Consider the following 24,643-nt stretch of genomic DNA (forward strand, 5'->3'; position numbering starts at 1 on the left):
AGAAAGCTTTTAATCTTTGACACACAATTCCAGATTAACTTTAAGTGGTAGAATTTATTTCTGTATAAGAAATATTATCTAGGGCACCTGGGTGGCTAAGTGGGTTAAAGCCTCTGCCTTCAGCTCAAGTCATGATCCCAGGGTCCTGGGATCAAGCCCCGCATTGGGGCTATCTGTTCAGCAGGGAGGCTGCTTCCCTTTCTCTCTCTCTGCCTGCCTCTCTGCTTACTTGTGATCTCTGTCTGTCAAATAAATAATAAATAAAATCTTTTTTAAAAAAAGAAATAAAATCTAATATACTACTGGGCTACCAACTATAATTGGAAAAATAGGGCAAGTTTAAAGTTCACACTAAAGACTTTGTATGAGAAAATTCAAACTTTAGATAAATGACTGCAAAAAGAATCTCATAACAATATTTTTTGATTAAAAAACATGGATGAAATCTAAATACAATTTATGCTGAATGAAAGAAGCAGACCAAAAACAAAGAGGAGAAGAGTGGCCAGAGGTATGAGAGGAAAACAGGGAACACAAGAAAACTTTGGTTGGAGGAGACAAGCAATGGATATTTACATTACCTTCATTACAGTGACTGTTTCACTGATATACTATAAATATTCACCTACATGTCTTTGTGTAAGTGCTGGTTTTCAGTTCTCTTGCGTAAGTTCTTAAAAATGATTTTCTGGGTTGTATGGTAAGTTAGTGTTTAACGTAGATCTTCTGAATAGTTTTACTACCAAATAATGAGATCGGAATATTGAAATTTCTAAATGTTATCATCCGATTATCTATTTCTCATTTCAATTCTGTTGGATTTTGCTTGAAGTGCTATGAGGTTCTGTTGTTAGGTATGTATACAATTTAATTTATATACTTACTATATATAATAAGTATATAAATTTGTAAATTCTATCTTCTTTTTAATCAACTCTTTGATATTTCTGACATGCCATTCTATGTTGTTAGTAATACTTCCTTGAGTTCTCTTTTGTCTGATATAAATATAGCCACTCAGCTCTCACAATTTCCATTTCCAGAGTATATCTTTTCCATCCTTTCACTACAATTTATGTGTATCTGAATCTAAGTGTGTCCATTTTTAGATAGCATATCATTGATTCTTGATTTTTTATTTTTAAAATATTTTTATTTATTTATTTGACAGAGACACACAGAAAGAACAGAAGCAGGGAAAGCAGCAGAGGGAGAGGGAAAAGAAGGCTCTCCATAGCATAGGGAGCCTGATGTGGGGCTCAATCCCAGGAGTCTGGGCCGAAGGTAGATGCTTAACCGACTGAGCCACCCAGGCACCCAATTCTTGATTTTTTGAAATTTGGTCTAGTAATCTCTATCCTTTCACTGGGGTGTTTAATGCTATTTACATATGAAGTTATTGTTGAAGTATTTACAAGTATGTTTGCCATTTTGCCTTTGTTTCCTATATATCTTATCTTTTTTGTTCCTCTCCTCTTTCTTTAAGTACCTTCTTTTATGTTAAATATTTGTGATGCTCCTATTTAATTCCTTTAAGTACCTTCTTTTATGTTAAATATTTGTGATGCTCCTATTTAATTCCTTTAAGTACCTTCTTTTATGTTAAATATTTGTGATGCTCCTATTTAATTCCTTTGTTTATATACATTTATATACACATATGTATCTGTGTACATGTGTATGTACACACACAAACACACACGAGATTTTTAGCCATTCTGATTAATCATGATCTCTACCACATTAATACTAACTTAATTCTGGTATAATGTAGAGACTTAAATGCACTGTAGTTCCATACTACCCTCCCTCCTTAATGCCATCATTATCATATAAATTAAATCTATATGTTATATACTCAACAATATAATTAATGCTTTATATAATATCTTTCAAAGAAATTAAGAGTAAAATTTTAAAAATATATTTCTAAAACTTTTATATTAACTCAGATTTTTTAAAAAGATTTTATTTATTTGACAGAGAGAAAGAGAGATCACAAGTAGGCAGAAAAGTAGGCAGAGGGCGGGGGGAAGCAGGCTCCCAGCTGAGCAGAAAGCCTGATGCGGCGCTTGATCCCAGGACCCCGAGATCATGACCTGAGCCGAAGGTAGAGGCTTAACCCACTAAGCCACCTAGGCACCCCTATATTAACTTAAATTTAACCATTTCTAGTGCTCTTTGTTTCTTCTGGTGGATTCACATTAGCAATTGGTGCCATATCCTTTCAAGCTGAAGAACTTTCTTTAGTGATTCTTGCAAGACAAATGAGTTAGTAACAGAGTCTTCTAATATTTCTTTATCCTGTGATGTCTTTATTTCGCCTTCATTTTTTTTTAAAGATTTTTTATTTATTTATTTGACAGAGAGAGATCACAAGCAGGCAGAGAGGCAGGCAGAGAGAGAGGAGGAAGCAGGCTCCCTGCTGAGCAGAGAGCCTGATGCAGGGCTCGATCCCAGGACCCTGAGATCATGACCCGAGCCGAAGGCAGCGGCCTAACCACTGAGCCACCCAGGCGCCCCTCGCCTTCATTTTTGATTGCTAGAGTTTTCACTCAGCACTTTGAATATGTTATTCTACTGCCTTCCGACTTCCACTGTTTCAGAAGAAAAATCAGCTGTTAACTACACTCATGCACCCCTATAACCAATGAGTTGTTCTTCTCCTGTTGAATTCATGATTTCCTCTTTGTCTTTTAACAGTTCACTATAATGTCTATATTGTATTTCTTTGTATGCTTATCCTACCAAGGATTCTTTGAACCTCTTGAATATGTAGATTAATTTATTCATCAAACATGGGACATTTCCAGACATTATTTCTTCTTTTTTAAAAAATTAACATATAATGTATTATTTGCTTCAGGGGTACAGGTCTGTGAATCATCAATCTTAAAAAATTCACAATACTCACCATAGCACATATCCCCAACATCCATAACCCAGCCACCCTATCCCTCCCTACCATCCCCCAGCAATCCTCAGTTTGTTCCCTGAGATTAAGAGTCTTTTATGGTTTGTCTCCCTCCCCAGTCCCATCCTGTTTCATTTCATTTCATACCTACCCCCCTCTCAAATTCCTCATATCAGAGAGAGCATACAATAATTGTCTTTCTCTGACTGACTTATTTTGCTTAGCATAATACCTTCTAGTTCCATCCACATTGTTGCAAATGGCAGGATTTCAGCATTTTTTGATGGCTGCATAGTAGTCCATTATATATATATATATATATATATATATATATATATATATATACCGCATCTTCTTTATCCATTCATCTGTTTATGGGCATCTAGGTGTTTTTTTTTAAGGTTTTTATTTATTTATTTGACAGAGAGAGAGATCAAAAGTAGGCAGAGAGGCAGGCAGAGAGAGGAGAAAGCAGGCTCCCCACTGAGCAGAGAGCCCGACATGGAGCTCGATCCCAGGACCCTGGGATCATGACCCAAGCTGAAGGCAGAGGCTTTAACCCACTGAGCCACCCAAGCGCCCCAACATCTAGGTTCTTTCCATAGTTTGGCTATTGTGGACATTGCTCCTATAAACATGGGTACACATGCCCCTTCGATCACTATGTTTGTATCTTTAGGGTAAATACCCAGTAATGCAATTGCTGGGTCTTAGGATAGTTCTATCTGCAACTTTCTGAGGAACCTCCTGCTGTTTTCCAGAGTGGCTGCAGCAGCTTGCACTCCCCCACTGTAGGAGGGTTCCCCTTTCTCTGCATCTTCGCCAATATCTGTCATTTCCTGACTTGTTAATTTTAGCCATTCTGACTGGTATGAGGTGGTATCTCACTGTGGTTTTGATTTTTATTTCCCTGATGCCAAGTAATGTTGAACACTTTTTCATGTGTCTGTGGGCCATCTGGATCAGGCATTATTTCTTTATGTATCACTTCTGCCTCTTACTCTCTCTTCTCTCCTGGGACTCTCATTACAATTATACTGGTTGCTCTCTACAGGATCTCCATTTCAACCAACAACATCACTAGGCATCAGTCCTTAACCCACTGCTCCAAATTGTTTGAATTTTGTGTGGCAGCAAAGTCGTTAGTCCTCCCAGCCTATCCTGTTCTAGAAGAATCATTGCACTGATTAAGACAAAGGAATAGAGTAGAGAAAAGCTTAGGGAAGCTTTAGGAGCAGCCCTAAGCAATAATGTCTCAGAATCCATAGTTTTTCATGCATTCATACTTCTCAGTTTGTTGATGCCTTTGGTTAATCTCTAGAATGCTGAAATGATTTTTTGTCAATTTGTCCAGCTTTACTGCTGCTTTTGGGGGGAAGAGGTAGAAAATTTGACAACCTACTCCCTCAGACATAGACAGAAAGATGTCCTCTCTAATATTTTCTATATATTTTAAAATTATGATCATATTTTTTAAAGGTTGTGATCATATTGAATGGAATTTTATATCCTTATTTTTAATTTAATAGACAATCACATGCATCATCTCATGTTTTTAAAATTTTTATAAGGATAATTTTTAATGTGTACATAATATTCTCCAACCATATGGATATAATAAAAATGAAAGATCAAAATGTCCATGTGTCAGCTATACCCCTAGTACTTACTAGTTTACCTCATTTTATATGTAAAACAACACTAGGAAACAAGCCTTGACTACATTTTACTGATGAATAATAAACTAAAGTTGAGAGAAACTTAGCTACTTGCCTGAAGTCACCCAGCTAGTGAATGGCTGTTCCAGAATTCAAACTAGCAGCTGACTAACATCAAAGCCTATAACCTTTCAATTATGATATGCTGTTTCCCTCAGATGCCAAAGAATATCCTCATGTAGTAAAATTTGGACACAATTCTACTTAGTCCCTTAAAATAGACTCATAGAAGTGGGAATACTATGGGAATAGATTTAAGTATTCTAAACTTCTTAATACATACTGACAAAAAAAATTTTTTTGTAGATAATTTACACTAATTTACACTTCTAGCAGTGAATGAGAGTTGTTGTTTTACTATATCTTTGCCATCAATGGGCATTATCATATTTTAAGGAATTGTCTAATTTTACAGGTAAAATGATACTTTATTATTATTTTAATTTGCAATTCTTTGATTACAGATAAAGCCAAATGTTTCTTCTTATACTTATTCACCATCGGCATTTCTTTTTTGTGATCTGCTGTTTCACGTACTTTGCCCTTTTGTAACTGTCCCTCAGAACAACGTACTGCTTAAAATATAACCCATGAGAAATTATACTAGTTACCAAGCATGCTTAGATATAGCCTTGAGAAAAACATATACTGGCAACAAGCCTCTGGGGGAGAGGATGATATACGTCCTTGAAGCTGAGCAGCTGGGGATGCCCAGCTCTCTCAGGGTGGAACACTGCCTGCTTCTTTTTTCTGTTATCTCCCCTACTCCAGAGACCACTTGTGGCTAATTAGATGATCCCTTTGAATGTGCTTGCTCAACTATAAATTTTATACTGCTTGACCAGGCATATCCTGCTTTTCTTCTTGCTTATCTATAAGAGTTATAATCAATGCATAATTCCTATTCCTTCTTATCTACAAGGCATATGATTAATGTATAGCCTTCTTCAGCTCCTTTGTTGATTACTAATATCTAATAAATACAGGACTGCGGAGTTGTTTGGGTGAGAGTATTTTCTACTGTCACCCCCTACTCCCTTTCTCTTGCAGCTGACTTGTTTGTGCCTCATTCTTCTCCTGTGCACCGTCAGGAAGCAGCACCCTTTAAAAAAATTGGTGTGTTTTTCTTATCAGTTTGATAAGGTTCTTTATATTTTGGAATACTTTCAGATATGTGTTCAAATATTCCCCCCCAGTTTTTCAGTTACATTGTAATTCTGTTTATGAGGGTTTCTTCTACATATAGAAGCTATTCCCTTTTTGGTAATCTAATCTTTTATTATCTTTCATTGCTTTTAAGCCTAGGAAGTCTTCCCTGAACTCATATCTTTTCATTAATAGACACTTCTACATTTTATTCTTCACATTTAACTATTTTAATAAACTCATTTGAATTTATTTTTATCTATGCTATATGTAACATTTTGGCTTTCATTTTTCCATTTAACTATTTATAAAACATTAACAATTATCTTTTTTAATGGACACATATTTTATCATTTTTATTTATAATAATTTACCAAACCTTTCTCTATTATTAGACATTTAAACTTATTTTTAGTTTTTACTATTATAGATCCCAAAAAGTTGTTATGAATATGGAGTTTCTGATCCTATTAAATTATTTTCTTAAGATACAGCCCTATAAGTGTGATTTCTGATTAAAGGGTACTTATATAGAAAGAATCTTACTCAGTTGGTTTGTAAATAGATGATAGATCTTTCATGACTCTATCATTGAAAAATAGCTGTCCTAATAATGATGAAGCAGTAATATGTTTTTGTTATTATTGTTGTGTTTTATAAAGACTCACTTTCTCCTAAGAAACAACATGGTAAAATTGACTTTTTGGTTTTGGGGGGGGAATGTATATATATATATTTTTTTCTCAATTTATATGTAGACATATAGATAGGTAAAAAAAGATAGATAAGTGATTTCAACATTTTAACACCTGAAAATGGAAAGAACCATATTGTAGCTCATTAATCTGCTCATGGATTTAAGTTTTTGCATACTTAGCATAATAGACCTCTTTCATTATCCTAAAGATTGTGTATCTGACTTTACTGAGTAAAACTGAAATATAATAAACTACATATTTAAATTATACAATTTGATTAATTTTGTCACATATATACACATATGAAACCATCACCAGAATCAAGATAACCAACACTTCCTTCATCCCTAATACTTCCCTCACATTCTTTTATAATCTATCCCTTGCTCTATTCCTGTTCCCAATCAACTTCTGGTCTGCTTTTCATCACAACAGACTATTTTCCTAGAATGCTATTCAAATGGAATGATACATTAGGTACTCTCTTTTATCTGGCTTCTTTCATTTAGCATAATGTATTTGAGATTCATCCATGTTGCAGGTATCAATAGATCATTCTTTTTTTTTACCACTGAGTAGCATTTCATTATATAGATATACAATAGAATTTGTTTTTCTGTTCACCTGTTTTTTTTTTAAGATTTTATTTATTTATTTGACAGAGAGAGGCCACAAGTAGGCAGAGAGGCAGGCAGAGAGAGAGAGGAGGAAGCAGGCTCCCTGCTGAGCAGAGAGCCCGATGTGGGACTCGATCCCAGGACCCTGAGATCATGACCTGAGCCGAAGGCAGTGGCCCAACCCACTGAGCCACCCAGGCGTCTGTTCACCTGTTGATGGAGATTTAGGTTGTTTCCAGTTTTTGGCTTTTCATTATCCTAAAGTTTTTAGGGTTCAATGACAGACAGACTGCAAGATTAATACCTTAGTATAGCAACCAGTCCCAAATTTCAATTGCAAAGATGTGTATGCTAAAGATTTAAATAAACACACAAATAAAGGATAAATTAGGATAATACCTTTATATAATTTTTTCTTACCTTTTCATAGACTGTACTGTCTAGGTAGGGATAAACATGAAAAGCTCCCCGAATCCTCTTCACACCCGGATACAGCAATGGGACCATATTAACATAAGCCACACCATGAAATGAAAGCTGACCTTCATCATCAGCCTAAAGGAATAAAACCAGAGAGCTGTTAGTGCTATAGCGCAATGTAGCATAAGATACGGAGCTCTGACCTAGTCATTCAAAGACCTGGCTTTAGGAACTAGCTATGCTACATAACTATTGACTTTGGGCCAGTTACATAGATATTTTGGATCTATACTTCTCTATATTCAAAATGAGTTTAATAATACCATGATCACTGAAATAATACACATCACAGTGCTAATGAATAGTAAAAGCAGTAGTTAGATCAACACATACTCAAATTAATTGATAATATACGTATTCAATCAAAAAGTCAATTTCACCATGTTGTTTCTAAGGAAAAAGTGAAGCTTTATAAAATAAAAACAACAAAAATGTTAAAGACTCAGAAGCTGTGGCTTTTAGCTTTAGTTTATAGATTTTTATTAATGAAAGGGACCTTACAAATCATCCAGACCAGTGATGACAAATAGACTTTAACTTATGCCTAAATTCTTATAAATTGGTGGATTTGTTTCAGACTACTTTTTTGAGAAAGATTCTGTATCCTTACCTGAGTTCAGAAAGAAAGAGTGTTTTGATTAATCAATAATATCTGCCATGGATGACAAGAATGAATGATAGTCTTCCATCATCTATTTGTCATCTCTAATTTCATCTAAACTCCCATTACAAAGATGAATAACATGTTAATTAATATAACCACACAATTTTTGTTTGTATGGTTTGCCATAGAAAACTTTAATAAAGAAAAATCAATTTAGTGAAAGAAAACACATTTAATCCTCACAAAATTACAAGTCATTTCTTTGATTTCACATATTATAATAATTAGAAATTAGATTAAGAAGTCCTATGTTTGTGTAATAACATTGTGTTCTTAAGAAAAGTTAGCCAATGTACATTATATATTACAAAGGGAGAAGTAATTACTAGCAGTAGCATTTTTATTATGCAAAAAACTTTATTTTAAAGATCAATAAAATAATTTCAGTACTTGTTAAGTATCTCCCATATACCATGAATCATGCTAGGTGCTGTGGAGGATACAAAGCAGTCTATGACAGGATCCCTACCGTCAAAGAGTTTATGAACAAGCAGAAAAGACCAGACGTGCACAAATAAAACGATAGAGAACGTGTTATAGGCTCACAAAGCTAGATCTTTTCAGAATAATGTACATCAATGAGTTCTATTACTCTAATTGTCAGGCTGAAATATTATAAGTAGCATGTCTAAAAGAAATTCAGGAAGATGCATTAGGTTGAAAAATATTGCCAATATTTAACTACTGTGACCTATAAAAATGGCTGTTTCGTGTGGTTTTATAAAACTATAATAAAGAGGTAAAGGGAAATAGGATGTCTGGGAATAAAGTCTAAACAATTTTTAGTGTACAATGGGGAGCTAGAGTGACCAGTTATCCTGATTTGCCAGGGAGAGGAGAGTTTCCAAGGATATGAGATTTTCAGTGCTAACACCAGGAAACTACTTGGCAAATCAGGTTAGGATGGTCACTCTAGAGAGTAGTCACATCAGTTCACACACTCCTTTGGTATCAGAATTAGAAGCAGAATAAAATGTTGGATCTAACCAGAGTTTTCTTATATAAATATTTTTAAGCAAACAAATTAACCTTATCAAATTTTGCAGCTTTCCCTTTGGGTGCAGTAGTCAGAGGAACTCTCGTGATCTCTACAGGCCAAAATCGACAATCAGCAATTCGCTTCTGAAGACTGAAATTCAAAAATCAGTCCATTAGCATTATATACAAAAATGAGATTAGTGTAATTTAAAGGAAGTATTCCTCTCCGTTAAAAAGCAATGGAGGGAGGGGCGCCTGGGTGGCTCAGTGGGTTAGGCTGCTGCCTTCGGCTCAGATCATGATCTCAGGGTCCTGGGATCGAGTCCCACATTGGGCTCTCTGCTCAGCAGGGAGCCTGCTTCCCTCTCTCTCTACCTGCCTCTCCATCTACTTGTGATTTCTCTCTGTCAAATAAATAAATAAATAAAATCTTAAAAAAAAAAAAAAGTAATGGAGGGATGCCTGGGTGGTGCAGTCAGTTAGGCAATTGACTCTTGGTTTTGGCTCAGGTCCTGATCTTGGGCTCATGGGACTGATCCTTGCAAGACTGAGACCCACATGGGGCTCAGGGCTCAGTGTGAAGAGTGCTTGGGAGACTCTCTTCTCTCCCTCTCCCTTTGCCTCTCTCCCACTCTTGCACTCTTCTTCCCCCCCCCAAAATGAATAAATAACTCTTTTTTAAAAAGTAGTGGAATAGGCACACGTATATAAATATCTTTATTAGGTAGATCATTTTTTATTCCAAAAATAATTCTACTGTACTGTTAGTAGAGACAAACTACATTTTTGACAGCAATTTGGCAATATAAAGAAAAAGGCTTAAAATGCTCATAATCTTTGATCCAGAAATTCCACTTCTAGTGATTTTTTCTAAAGAAATAATCAGACATGTATGTAAATAGTATAAGATATGTTTATTTCTCCTGTGAAAATAATGTAGGACTTACAGTGTCAGCTCTGACACATAAAGCACTTAGAAGCTGTTGCTCCTGTTCTCAGAACAAACAACACCACCAAAAACCTGGTAAAACTGAAAAAAATCAATGATCTTTCTTAGCTCCATCTAGGAATTAAGTTCATGGGGGCAAATCACCACTCTGAAATTTGGAGATACAGGAAAGTATAGAGAATCACAGCTGAGATAAGCGTGCAAGTAGGAGAAAGCAACAGAGTCAGTAACTGGAGGAAACACTATAATGGTAATTTTGACAAATTGCTGGAGGCTGGATTATAGACTCCTGGAAGCCCAGTCTTAGGTGATCCCCATAGTTTTTTCGTTTGAAATCAAGAGGTGCCATAAAATAGTCATGGTGAAGATATGAGAAAAATCCTCCTAGTCAGAAAGAAGGGAAAAGTAACCATTTCAAAATATGCCTGGACTGTTATCCATAACAAATGCCTACTCTTTAAGGGAAACTGCTTTACTAGAGCCTTATCTGACTCCAGCTCTTTCTAGCAGACCCCAGGTCCCGCAGGGTCACAGAAGGATTGGGGATGTCTGAGTGTCTCAGAGCTCAGAGGTATTAGAGCGGGGAAGCCAGCTACAGAGACAGAGCCAAGGAGAGAGCTCTCAGCTTGGGGTAACCTTGAACCGCTCACAGGCTGGGTGAGCTCAGAGTACAGCTGGAGGCCAGGGAGACGGGAGTGATTGAGCGCTTTTCTCTGAGGGCACACTGAAGAGTGGGGCCCCGAGATCTTGGCTCCTCCAGGCCAGAGATTGGGAGGCCGCCATTTTCATTCCTGTCCTCCAGAACTCTACGGAAAGCGTTCAGGGAGCAAAAGCTCCCCAAAGTGAACCCAAGCAGATTACTTAGCCCAGCCCCTGGTAAGGGGGGTACAATTTTGCCTCAGGCAAAGACACTTGAGAATCACTACAACAGGCCCATCCCCCAGAAGATCAATTAGAAATCCAGCCAAGACCAAGTTCACTTACCAAGGAGAGCAGCAGAATTCCAGAGGAGGAGAAAGCAAAGCATGGAGCTCGTGGCTTTCTCCCCATGATTCTTCAGTCTTGCAGTTAATTTAATTTTTAAAAAAAATTTTTTTCTTCTGCTAATTTTTTTTAACTTTTACCCTTTTCTTTTTTAACATTTTTAAACTAGTTTATCTTAACAATACCTTTCGTAAAAAAGTAATCTTTTTTGAACCTTCATTATTATAGTCATACTTTATCCTTCATTGTATTTAAATTTATTTTTTGTATACACATAGGGTTTTTTCTTCTAAAAAATTTGGATTACAACTTCTTCTAATAGATCAAAATATACCCTAAATCTAGTTCTGGGCTTGTTCTAGTCTCCAGCCCAAGCAAATTCTCTCCACATTCTTTTTCTTTGTTCTCCCAACCAACTTACTTTATCAACTCCTTTTTTAGAAATTAAAAAAAAATTTTTTTCCTTCATCTTTATAGGCATATTCCATCCCTTCATCGTGTTTACCCTTATATACAATTTTCATTCTTTAAAATTTGGGGAGGTAGTTTCTTCTAAGAGAACAAAATACTCTCAAAATTAAGTGGGTGACCCTGTTCTAGTCACCAGTCTAATATATATATATATATATATATATATATATATATATATATATATATATTTCTTTTTTATATTTTTTCTTTGTTTTCTTTTTTTAATTTTTTTTTCTGAACTTCTTTTTATCCCTTTATCCCCCCCCTGATGATTTGGGGTCTCTTCTGATTTGGTTAAAGCACATTTCCCTGAGGTTGTTGCCACCCTTTTAGTATTTTATTTGCTCCTTCATATACTCTTATCTGGACAAAATGACAAGACAGAAAAACTCACCACAAAAAAAAAAAAAAAAAAAAAGAACAAGAGGCAGTACCAAAGGCTAGGGACCTAATCAATACAGACATTGGTAATATGTCAGACCTAGAGTTCAGAATGATGATTCTCAAGGTTCTAGCTGGGCTCGAAAAAGGCATGGAAGATATTAGAGAAACCCTCTCTAGAGACATAAAAGTCCTTTCTGGAGAAAAAAAAGAACTAAAATCTAATCAAGTTGAAATTAAAAAAGCTATTAATCAGGTGCAATAAAAAATGGAGGCTCTTACTGCTAGGATAAATGAGGCAGAAGAAAGAATTAGTGATATAGAAGACCAAATGACAGAGAATAAAGAAGCTGACCACAGGAGGGACAACTCTATGGTCAACTAATCTTCGACAAAGCAGGAAATAATGTCCAATGGAAAAAAGACAGCCTCTTCAATAAAGGTGTTGGGAAAACTGGATGGCCACATGCTGAAAAATGAAATTGGACCATTTCCTTACACCACACACAAAAATAGACTCCGGATGAAGGACCACAATGTGAGAAAGGAATCCATCAAAATCCTTGAGGAGAACACAGGCAGCAACCTCTTTGACCTCAGCCACAGCAACTTCTTCCTAGGAACATCGCCAAAGGCAAGGGAAACAAGGGCAAAAATGAACTATTGGGATTTCATCAAGATCGAAAGCTTTTGCACAGCAAAGGAAACAGTTAACAAAACCAAAAGACAACTGACAGAATGGGAGAAGATATTTGCAAATGACATATCAGATAAAGGGCTAGTGTCCAAAATCTATAAAGAACTTAGCAAACTCAACACCCAAAGAACAAATAATCCAATCAAGAAATGGGCAGAGGACATGAACAGACATTTCTGCAAAGAAGACATCCAGATGGCCAACAGACACATGAAAAAGTGCTCACATCACTTGGCATCAGGGAAATACAAATCAAAACCACAATGAGATATCACCTCACACCAGTCAGAATGGCTAAAATTAACAAGTTAGGAAATGACAGATGCTGGCGAGGATGCGGAGAAAGGGGAACCCTCTTACACTGTTGGTGGGAATGCAAGCTAGTGCAACCACTCTGGAAAACAGCATGGAGTTTCCTCAAAAAGTTGAAAATAGAACTACCCTATGACCCAGCAATTGTACTACTGGGTATTTACACTAAAGATACAAACATAGTGATCTGAAGGGGCATGTGCACCCGAATGTTTATAGCAGCAATGTCTACAATAGCCAAACTATGGAAAGAACCTAGATGTCCATCAACAGACAAATGGATAAAGATGCTGTGGTATATATACACAATGGAATACTATGCAGCCATCAAAAGAAATGAAATCTTGCCATTTGCAATGACGTGGATGGAACTAGAGGGTATCATGCTTAGTGAAATAAGTCAATCGGAGAAAGACAACTATCATATGATCTCCCTGATATGAGGAAGTGGAGATGCAACATGGGGGGTTTGGGAGGTAGGAAAAGAATAAATGAAGCGAGATGGGATCAGGAGGGAGACAAACCATAAGTGACTCTTAATCTCACAAAACAAACTGAGGGTTGCTGGGAGGAGGGGGGTCAGGAGAGGATGGTGGGGTTATGGACATTGGAGAGGGTATGTGCTATGGTGAGTGCTGTGAAGTGTATAAACCCAGCGATTCACAGACCTGTACCCCTGGGGATAAAAATACATTATATGTTTATAAAAAAAAATTTAAAAAAAAGATGGAAGGGACATGTTAAAGAAGATAGTTGGAAGGCACATGTTAAAGAAGGTGGTACAAAAAGAAAGATGAAGCCTAGATACCTGATAACACTGTGAAGCTACCATATATACCAGCTCTGGATTTGTTTTTATATGTTTATATAAAAAATACATAATTTGTTTTATATGAAAAGAAATCAGCACCTATCTTGGTTAAGCCACTGACACTAAAAGCCTCTGTTATTAGCAAATATGATGGGAGAGATTCTCAGATTACCTTAACTCAAATATAGGTAAAATTAACAAAAGTAACGTTTCTTCCCACCTACAATCTTTGGTATTTAGACATATTCCCTTCCTCTTCCTACCTGACCACTGCAGGAGGATCAAGGTAGCAGCGACTTTCCAAGTCCCAAATAATCCTTTTCTTTATGCTCTCTGCTTGATTCCTAAATGCCTTGTCCTGTAAAATAGTAAGAAACTCGTTTTCTCAGCGTACCATAACTTCATCCTGCTCAATCTTTGGGGCATTCTTTTAATGGATTTGATCACAACACTTTTTTTTAGAGATTTTTATTTATTTATTTGACAGACAGAGAGAGAGAGATCACAAGTGGGCAGAGAGGCAGGCAGAGAGAGAGAAGGAAGCAGGCTCCCTGCCCAGCAGAGAGCCTTATGCGGGGCTTGATCCCAGGACCTTGAGATCATGATCTGAGCCAAAGGCAGAGGCCTAACCCACTGAGCCCCTCAGGTGCCCCCAACTATTTAAAATATTTAGTCAGATACTTAAAATAATTCAACCATCTTCATTTAACAAATTATTTTATTGTATGTTTCCACTAATGATTACTAACTCATTCAAGAAACATTTGCAAATATGCTTGCAGCATTTTCTCTGCTCTCTACAAGTACAGGATGTAGAAAGAAAGAATGAAAGAAGAAATGAAGAAAGAATAATGGAAGGAAGGAAGAAGGAAAGAGAGAAGGAAGGAAGGAGGGAGGGAAGAATAAAAAGAAAAGAATAATGTCAACAACCTAAACATCCAGCAATAGGAGACTGGTAATTGAATTTAAGTATGTCCATATACAATGTCATGTCATATAGCAAGTGCAAAGAAAGAAAAAGAGTAAGAATGTTCTTTACGTAGCATTGTGGAAAAATCACCAAGACACACTAAAAAGCAAGTTTCAAAATGTGAGTATGTCATCATTTCAGTAAACAAACAAACAAATAAACAATAGGGAAAGAATACATGTATGTATATATATGTGTGTGTTTATAAAGCAAAACTGACATTTTTCTCTGCTCTCAATATGACTAAGCACTTTATATACTTAGTGAAAAAAATAGTTAAAAATAAAGTAAAAATAAACAAATACATAAACACTTTACACACTGAGTTTTTTTTTTTTAAATAGTGTCTTCCTGACAGGTTCTAGTTCTGAAAATAATAGGATTTTGAATACTTCCTATAAATCTAGACTTCCTAAAGAAAACCGGTTTTTATCCCTTTCACTATGCTAATGTCTGTAAATCAGTCTTTCTGAAATCTTACTCCTTTGCACTCTTTGCAAGGAAACTTCATTCTTCCAAATATTTTTGTTTGTGAGTCTTTTTTTCCTTTGAGTAGATATATTTGCTTTTATATGCATGACCAATGTTCATATTATTACCTACTCAAAAATAAATAAATCTGTGGCACCTGGGTGTTTCAACTGGTTAAGCGTTTGCCTTTGGCTCACATCATGATCCCAGGGTCCTTGGATCCAGCATAGAGTAAGGCTCCCTGTTCAGTGGGGAGTCTCCTTGTCCCTCTCCCTCTAGTCCTCCCCTCACCCTGCTCATGCTCTCCCTCTCTATCAAATAAAATGTTTTAAAAAATGTTTAAAAATAAATAAATAAATTTAAAATAAAGAGTAAATTTGAAATTAATAAATTATTTTGTTTGTTGAACTTAAGAAGTCAGGAGACATTTTCATCAGAATTAGACAACTGTTTAAACAAAAACAAATATACATAAATTAGAGTGATTTAAAAAATGTTCTGGCATCTGTCTGTGCACTTAGTTTATCACCAAAAAATTGCACAATTATCTCACCTCGGGGCGGTTGAGTTCTCCTTCTTCTTCCTCATAGGGCCCACCAACAATGAAACTATCAGGAATGTAATTAGCTCCTGGAGCCAGAATGTTGGCAATTGGCCATTTTTTGGGCCTGGGAACAGGTTCTCTTTCCCCTCCAAGCTTCAGAGTTCCATTCTTGAACAAAATGGGATAGTCTTTCTACAGAATAAATTATCATACATCAGGAAATTTTGTAAAGGCTTCAAAATGAACAAAAAAGATTACTGAAGTATCTTTTCAATGTAGTGTTGGGTGTTGTCTAACAGACCCTTCCTCCTGTGATTATCTGATTCTGCAGAGGAGCCTGTATCCTTCATTGTCTTTGTGCTATTTTATAAATATTTAATTTATTAAAAATTGATAATAATGCAAATTATTGTTGTCCATAGGTATGCAAATATGTTTTGTTCAGTGGTGGTGTAATTGATTATTGCCCTGTGGCTGATGGTGAGCTTAGAATAGCAAATTCATTTCAACATTCCTGATTGCTTATATATGGGTTATTTCTTCAGATTGTCCTTTTTTTTTTAAACTTCTTTTCAGCATAACAGTATTCATTGTTTTTGCACCACACCCAGTGCTCCATGCAATCTGTGCCCTCTCTAATGTCCACCACCTGGTTACCCCAACCTCCCACCCCTGCCCCTTCAAAACCCTCAGGTTGTTTTTCAGAGTCCATAGTCTCTCATGGTTCACCTCGCCTTCCAATTTCCCCCAACTCCCTTCTCCTCTCCATCTCCCCATGTCCTCCATGTTATTTGTTATGCTCCACAAATAAGTGAAACCATATGATAGTTGACTCTCTCTGCTTGACTTATTTCACTCAGCATAATCTCTTCCAGTCCTGTCCATGTTGCTACAAAAGTTGGGTATTCGTCCTTTCTGATGGAGGCATAATAGTCCATAGTGTATATGGACCACATCTTCCTTATCCATTCATCCGTTGAAGGGCATCTTGGTTCTTTCTACAGTTTGGCGACCGTGGCCATTACTGCTATAAACATTAGGGTACAGATGGCCCTTCTTTTACTCCATCTGTATCTTTGGGGTAAATACCCAGGAGTGCAATTGCAGGGTCATAGGGAAGCTCTATTTTTAATTTCTTGAGGAATCTCCACACTGTTCTCCAAAGAGGCTGCACCAACTTGCATTCCCACCAACAGTGGAAGAGGGTTCCCCTTTCTCCACATCCCCTCCAACACATGTTGTTTCCTGTCTTGCTAATTTTGGCCATTCTAACTGGTGTAAGGTGATAGCTCAATGTGGTTTTAATTTGAATCTCCCTGATGGCTAGTGATGAACAACATTCTTCATGTATCTGATAACCATTTGTATGTCTTCATTGGACAAGTGTCTGTTCATATCTTCTGCCCATTTTTTGATATAATTATCTGTTTTGTGTGTGTTGAGTTTGAGAAGTTCTTTATAGATCCTGGATATCAACCTTTTGTCTGTACTGTCATTTGCAAATATCTTCTCCCATTCTGTGGGTTGCCTCTTTGTTTTATTGACTGTTTCCTTTGCTGTGCAGAAGCTTTTGATCTTGATGAAGTCCCAAAGTTCATCTTTGCTTTTGTTTCCTTTGCCTTTGGAGACATATCTTGAAAGAAGTTGCTGTGGCTGATATCGAAGAGGTTACTGCCTATGTTCTTCTCTAGGATTCTGATGGATTCCTGTCTCACGTTGAGGTCTTTGAGCTCTTTTTGGTTTATATCCTCTTTGTTATTTTATATCTATATGGGAGTTATGATATACCTTTTTAAAAAAGATTTATTTATTTATTTATTTATTTATTTGACAGACAGAGATCACAAGTAGGCAGAGAGGCATGCAGAGAGAGAGGAGCAGAAGTAGGAAGTAGGCTCCCCACTGAGCAGAGAGCCCAATGAGGGGCTTGAACACAGGACCCTGAGATCATGACCTGAGCTGAAGGCAGAGGCTTTAACCCACTGAACCACCCAGGCACCCCTGTGATATACCTTTTTAAAAACAACCTTAAATCTCACAAAGGATTAAAATATGGGTACATTCCTACATATAATTTATCTAAAATATACTTGCAATAGGAAATTGATAAAGATATAAATAGGCAAATTATAGAAAAGGAAATTACATAATCCACCATTTAAATAAAAACATGCTAGATATCCTTAATAACAATTGCAATGAACATTAAAACAATGAGATATCATTTTAAACTGCAGTTTAGCAAAATCTGTCTGAAAATAGCAAGCATTGGCAATATTGTGAAGGAAATGGTATTCTCTACATAGTTGATGGAAATATAAGTTGGTATAACTATGGAAAGTAATATTGCAGTTTCTAGTAAATTTAAAATAGTCATACATATAATTCAACAATTCTAGTGGTTTGAGTTAGCTTAAAAACTTTTATAAAGGAGAGGCATTCTAGAATGGTAAAGACCTCTGAAAATTTGCTCCTCCATAAAAACAAGAATGTTGGTGGGCGCCTGGGTGGCTCAGTTGTTAAGCATCTACCTTCAGCTCAGGTCATGATCCCAGGATCCTGGGATGAGTCCCATGTCGGGCTCCCCGCTCTTTGGGAAGCTGGCTTTTCCCTCCCCTACTCCCCATGCTTGTGTTCCCTCTCTTGCTGTGTCCCTCTCTGTCAAATAAATAAATAAAATCTTTTTTTAAAATGTTGGCAAAAATTGTCAAAATAAGGCATGCCAAAATTACTCAGTGGAGAAAGGACAGTCTTTCTGATAAATGATGCCGAAAACTAATTATCCACATGCAAAAAAAAATCAAGTTGTACCCTTACCTTAAACCACATACAAAAATTAACTCAAAATGAATCAAAGGCCAGTGGTGCCTGGGTGGCTCAGTAGGTTAAGCCTCTGCCTTCAGCTCAGGTCATGATCCCAGGGTCCTGGGATTGAGCCCCATATCAGGCTCTCTGCTCAGTAGGGAGCCTGCATCCCCCCTCCCTCTCTGCCTGCCTACTTGTGATCTGTATATAAATAAAACCTTTAAAAAAAAAAGAATCAAAGGCCTAAATATAAGAGCTAAAACTATAAAACTCTTAGAAGGAAACTCAGGGGGAAAACTTCATGGCATTGTATTAAGCAATGATTTCTTGGTCATGATACCAAAAACACAAGACAACAAAAGAAAAAAATAGAAAAACTGAGCTCCATTAAAATTAAAATTTTTGTGCAGCAAAAAAATACTGCAACAAAATCAAAAATGGGAGAAAAATTTCACAAAAATTGATTAATAGCTAGAATATATAAAGTACTCTTAAAACTCAACAACAAAAAACAACCTGATTCAAAAATGGGCAAAGAACTTGAATAAAAATTTCCCCAAAGAAAATATACAAATGGCAATATAGGGGTGGAAAAAGAGCTCAGTGTCATCAGTCATTAGGGAAATGCAAATCTAAAACAAAAGGAGATGCCATTTCACACTTATTGGAATAGGTATCATCACCAAACCAAACAAAAAATAATAAATGTGGATGAGGATATGGAGAAACTAGAAGTCTTTATACTGCTGGTGGGAATTAAATGGTGAAGAGGAATTGAAGCATTCCCACTGAAATGTAGATGGAATAAAACAGATGACAGTATTAACTAATTATATACCTTTGTAGCAAGCAATTTGGGAATCTCTACCAAAATCCTCAAAAAATCCAACACAATCACTCCATAGAAATTTTGACTATGGGGGCACCTGGGTGGCTCAGTCAGCTGAACATCTGACTCTTGATTTTGGCTCAGGTCATAATCTCAGGGTCATGAGATCCAGTGGTGCTTGTCAGGTTCTGCAATCAACAGGGACTCTACTTGAAATTCCCTCTCCAATTCCCTCTGCCCCTCCTCCCAAATGCTTTCACTCTTTCTTCCTCCTCTCTAAAATAAATAAATAAATCTTAAAAAAAAGAAAGAAAAGAAATTTGGACTAAGAAAATAACCTGAAATTAAGAGAAAGCTTTGTATAATTAAGTACACTGTACAAAATCCACAAAATATATGCATAAAAATAATGTATAGAAACACATTAAAAATAGTCAATTTAAAAATGTTTTACATATTTTCCACCATAAATACGTATTTATTGACATAAATTATATGTAATAGATACTATTATGTATAGTTAAACTGTAGATATCTACATACAAAATAGAAGTAAACTTTATTTTTTTTTAAACCTAAAAAAAATCTCAGCCATTAATAGAGCTTGCTTTGAATGAAATCTTAGCAGGTGAGGAAGAGATGACCATATGAGTGCTTAAATCTATATAAATATCTGGCTATAGGGCTTTACCTCTCCAGCTGATGGAACTTGCAGACCAACCATGTAGTTTTGCATAGGCCCTACTGGAACGAAAGATTCAGGCACAGAGTAGGCAGCCTCCAATGTGACTTTCAGTAGATTGCCTCCTAAGATCTGTGCTGTGGTCAGTAAGGGTTCTGCCACAAACACTTTAACTTCAAGACTGCACTGCTGAAAAAGAATAAAATTATGCAGCATTTTGAAAATGCCAGAGACCTTCTTACCTCCCCTTTTTTTCATTATCTTATTTGTATCTCATATCACTATTCAAGATAAGAAGGTCAAGTTTATTTCCACATAGAGGATTCAAATAACTTTCTCTGGGTCCCATGAGTTAGAACTAGAACTGAGATAAGAATCTTATTCCCAAGGCAGAGGCCTTTCCCCTCTACTACTGAGGTCACATATGTATACAAATACATATAGAAGAGGGATTGGAAGGTCCTATACTGAAATGTTAATAGTAGTTTCACACAAGTGACATTGGGTTGCCTTTTTTTGCCAGTTTATATTCTGTGATGACTTTTGTAATTTAAATGTAGTACTTTTTAAAAATTAGACTACACCCAAAACTTGCTAGAACTGATATAGGAATTCAGCAAACTCACAAGATATAAAAACAATACACAGAAGTCTATTGCATTCTATACACCAATAATGAAGCATCAGAAAGAGAAATCAAGGAATCAACCCCATTTACAATTGCACCAAAAACTTTATATAAGATACCTAGGAATAAACCTAATCAAAGAGGTAAAACGTCTGTATTCTGAAAACTATAGAATGCTTCTGAAAGAAACTAAGGAAGGCACAAAGAAATCAAAAAGCATTCCATGCTCATGGATTGGAAGAACAAATTTTGTTAAAATGTCTATACTACCCAAAGCAATCTGCACATTGTAAGGACCTATTTAGTCAGAGCGACTCCATCTTGGTTAAAAGCCATTTTGTTGTTTCTGCAGTAGAACTTAAACTGACCCTGCCTCCCTCCCCCCAGAGAAACTTACTTAGAAGCAAGTCTGGGAAACCAGTAAAATATGGTCAGCTAGTTCCTACTAACAGAGCCCAGAATACAAGGCCAGGTTGGCCAGTTCTTGACAGGGCCCAGAATACAAGGATGAGTCAGGCCAGGTGGAGACATCCAATCAGTAAGAAACACACATACTTTTTCCCTAACCACCAAAGAATGTAAACCCCGCTGTTCGGGCGCCAACCTTGAGCACCAATTCTGACCAGAGTAATAGGTTAGGTCAAATAGCTACTATAGGGTAAATTGTAATTCAATTGGCCACCTGCATGTGACCTAACATGACTACAATCTCATTGGCCACCTATGTGTGGCCAGACTTTTGCTCTATAAAAGGTAGTCTGTAAGTTGGGGAGGGGTTGCTCTCTTCAGAGACGGCCCTGGCCGGTCAGTCTGACTTCTAATGCTTAGCATAGAATAGAGCTTTGCATAACTTTCACCTTGTCTCAGTCTCGTTCCCCTGACCGATCAGTCTAACTTCTAATACTTATCATAAAATAAAGCTTTAAATAACTTCCACTTTGTCTCAGTCTCGTTTTATTTAATAACGGACCTAACACACATTCAATGCACTCCCTATCAAAATAACACCAGCATTTTTCACAGACCTGAAACAAACAATCCTAAAATTTGTATGGAACCAGAAAAGACCCCAAATAGACAAAGTTATGTTGAAAAGGAAAACAAAAGCTGGACACATCATAGTCCTGGACTTCAAGCTACATTATAAAGCTTTAATCATAAAGGCAGTATGGCACTGGCACAAAAACAGGCACATAGATCAATGGAACAGAATAGAGAAGTCAGAAATGGACCCTTGGCCATATGGTCAACTAACCTTCTTCAAAGCAGGAATATTTCCATACAATGGAAAATTGTATGGAATTTCATTTCCATACAATGGAAAAAAGTCTCTTCAGCAAATGTTGTTGGGAAAATTAGACAGCCACATAGAGAAGAATGAAACTGGACCATCTTCTTATACCATACAAAAAAATAAATTCAAAATGGATGAATGTTCTAAAAGTGAGACAGGGAGATCCAGCAAAATCCTACAGAAGAACACAGGCAGCAACCTCTTTGACCTTGGTCACAGCAACTTCTTACTAGAAATGTCTCCAGAAGAAAGAGAAACAGAAGCAAAAATGAACTACTGGGACTGCATCAAAATAAAGAACTTCTGCAGAGCAAAGGAAATAATTAATAAAACTAAAAGGCACCCTATAGAATGGGAGAAGACATTTGTAAATGACATATCAGATAAAGAGCTAGTACACAAAATCTATAAAGAATTTATCCAATTCAACAGTCAAAGAACAAATAATCCAATCAAGAAATGGGCAGAAGGTATGAATAGATATTTCTTCAAAGAAGACATATGAATGGCTAAAAGACACGTGAAAAAAAAAATGCCCAACATCACTCAGCAGCAGGGAAATAAAAATCAAAACCACAGAGATAGATAACACCTCACACTAGTCAGAATGGCTAAAATTAGCAACTCAGGAAACAGATGTTGGTGAGGAGGCAGAGAAAGGGGAACCCTCTTACACTGTTGGTGGGAATGCAAACTGGTATTGGTGCTCTGGGAAACAGTATGGAATGTTAGGTCCCCCAATAATGAGTCCGTGATTAAAGGAGCGAAACTGATACAAAGCGAAGGTCAAGCAAAGCTTTATTTCGCTCAAGCGTCAAGAATCAAACCGAACGTGGGGCGCCTGGGTGGCTCAGTGGGTTAAGCCGCTGCCTTCGGCTCAGGTCATGATCTCAGGGTCCTGGGATCGAGTCCCGCATCGGGCTCTCTACTCAGCAGGGAGCCTGCTTCCTCCTCTCTCTCTCTGCTTGCCTCTATGCCTACTTGTGATTTCTCTCTGTCAAATAAATAAATAAATAAAATCTTTAAAAAAAAAAAAAAAAGAATCAAACCGAACGTTTCGGGCCGCGCCTCTTACAGAGAGGGTGACCTCTCTCTGCTTCACAGACCAGCTTTAAGGGCAAAGGCCATGTGGTTGGGCCTGGCCATGCACAGGTAGCCAATGAAATTGTAACACACAGAGAAAGCTGCACGGTCATGTTAGGTCACACATAAGTGACCAACTGAATTACAATTTTCCCTAGTAGATATTTGAACCAGCCTATCACCTTGGTCAGAATTGGCACCCAAAAGGTGCCCAAAGAGTGGGGCCCATACTCCTTGGTAACTAGGGAGACAGTATGCGCCACCCCCCTCACTGATCAGATGTCTCCACCTGGCCTGACCCACCCTTGTATTTGGGCTTTGTTACCTGGGACTGGTTTCCAGGACTTGTTTTTAAATAAGTCCCCAGGGGAAGGGGAGCAGGGACAGTTTAAGTTTTAAACAACAAAGTTATTGTTTAACCAGATGGAAGCACTCTGGCAAAATAGGTCCTTACATGGAAGTTCCTCAAGAAGTTGAAAATAGGTGCCTGGGTGGCTCAGTCATTAAGCCTCTGCCTTCGGCTCAGGTCATGATCCCAGGGTTCTGGGACCCAGCCTCACCTCCCTGCTTCCTGGGAAGCCTGCTTCTCCCCACCCCACCCCCGCCCCGCCCCGCCCCCGAGTGTTCCCTCTCTCGCTGTGTCTCTCTCTGTCAAATAAAGTCTTTAAGGAAAAAAAAAGTTGAAAATAGAGCTACCCTATGACCCAGCAATTGCACACCTAGGTATTTATCCCAAGGATACAAACAGGGATTTCAGGGGGCATCTGCTCCCCAATGTTTATAGCAGCAATGTCCATAATAGCCAAATTATGGAAAGAGCCCAGATGTCCATCGACTGATGAATGGATAAAGAAGATGTGGTATATACATATACAATGAAATATTATTTGGCCACCGAAAAGAATGACAACTTGCCATTTGCAATGACATGGATGGAGCTAGATATTATGCTAAGTGAAATAAGTCAGTGAAAGACAAATACCATATGATTTCACTCACATACGGAATTTAAAAAGCAACACAGATGAACACAGGGCAAGGGAAAGAAAAATAAAATATGATAAAAACAGAGAGGGTGGCAAACCATAAGAGAATCTTAACTATAGGGAACAAACTGAGGGTTGCTAGAGGGGAGGTGGATGGGAGGATAGGGTAGTGGGTGGTGGTCATTAATGTGGGCACTTGATGTAATGAACACTGGATATTATATGCAACTGATGAATCATTAAATTCTATCCCTCAAATTAATAACACACCATATGTTAACTAATTTGAATTTAAATAAAATCTAAAGTAAACAAGTAAAATAAAATTTTAGGGCTTTTTTTTTACTAAATATTTGAAAATCATATCCTTTAATATATTTCCATTTTCATAGGTGAGAAAGTATTTCTTGGTAGCATGAACAAGCTCAAACATTTGTTTTTTAGAAGACCTATCTAGGATTCAATGTTAGTGATATACCCAACTAGGGCTATCAAGACAGCTCTTGTTTTTTTTTTTTTTTAATTAGACGT

At 37.0% G+C, this 24,643-nt stretch overlaps 1 protein-coding gene across 5 annotated transcripts in view; it reads right to left on the reverse strand.

Annotated features, from left to right (window-relative positions):
* Nucleotides 1–24,643, reverse strand: part of CFAP70 (cilia and flagella associated protein 70) — a 119,568-nt gene that overhangs the window by 70,852 nt on the left and 24,073 nt on the right. For 4 of the 5 annotated variants that reach the window (XM_044239778.1, XM_044239777.1, XM_044239773.1 and 1 more), the window contains 5 exons: nucleotides 20,131–20,310; nucleotides 15,815–15,997; nucleotides 14,084–14,178; nucleotides 9,267–9,366; nucleotides 7,514–7,648 (listed from right to left, as the gene is read on the reverse strand). In XM_044239778.1, the coding sequence (XP_044095713.1) occupies nucleotides 7,514–7,648; nucleotides 9,267–9,366; nucleotides 14,084–14,178; nucleotides 15,815–15,997; nucleotides 20,131–20,310 (693 nt within the window). The remainder of the gene's footprint in view (nucleotides 1–7,513; nucleotides 7,649–9,266; nucleotides 9,367–14,083; nucleotides 14,179–15,814; nucleotides 15,998–20,130; nucleotides 20,311–24,643) is intronic. The other variant, XM_044239776.1, reaches the window with a different exon arrangement.

This window comes from Neovison vison, chromosome 2, assembly GCF_020171115.1.
Source record: "Neovison vison isolate M4711 chromosome 2, ASM_NN_V1, whole genome shotgun sequence".
NCBI classification, from domain to species: Eukaryota; Metazoa; Chordata; class Mammalia; order Carnivora; family Mustelidae; genus Neogale; species Neogale vison.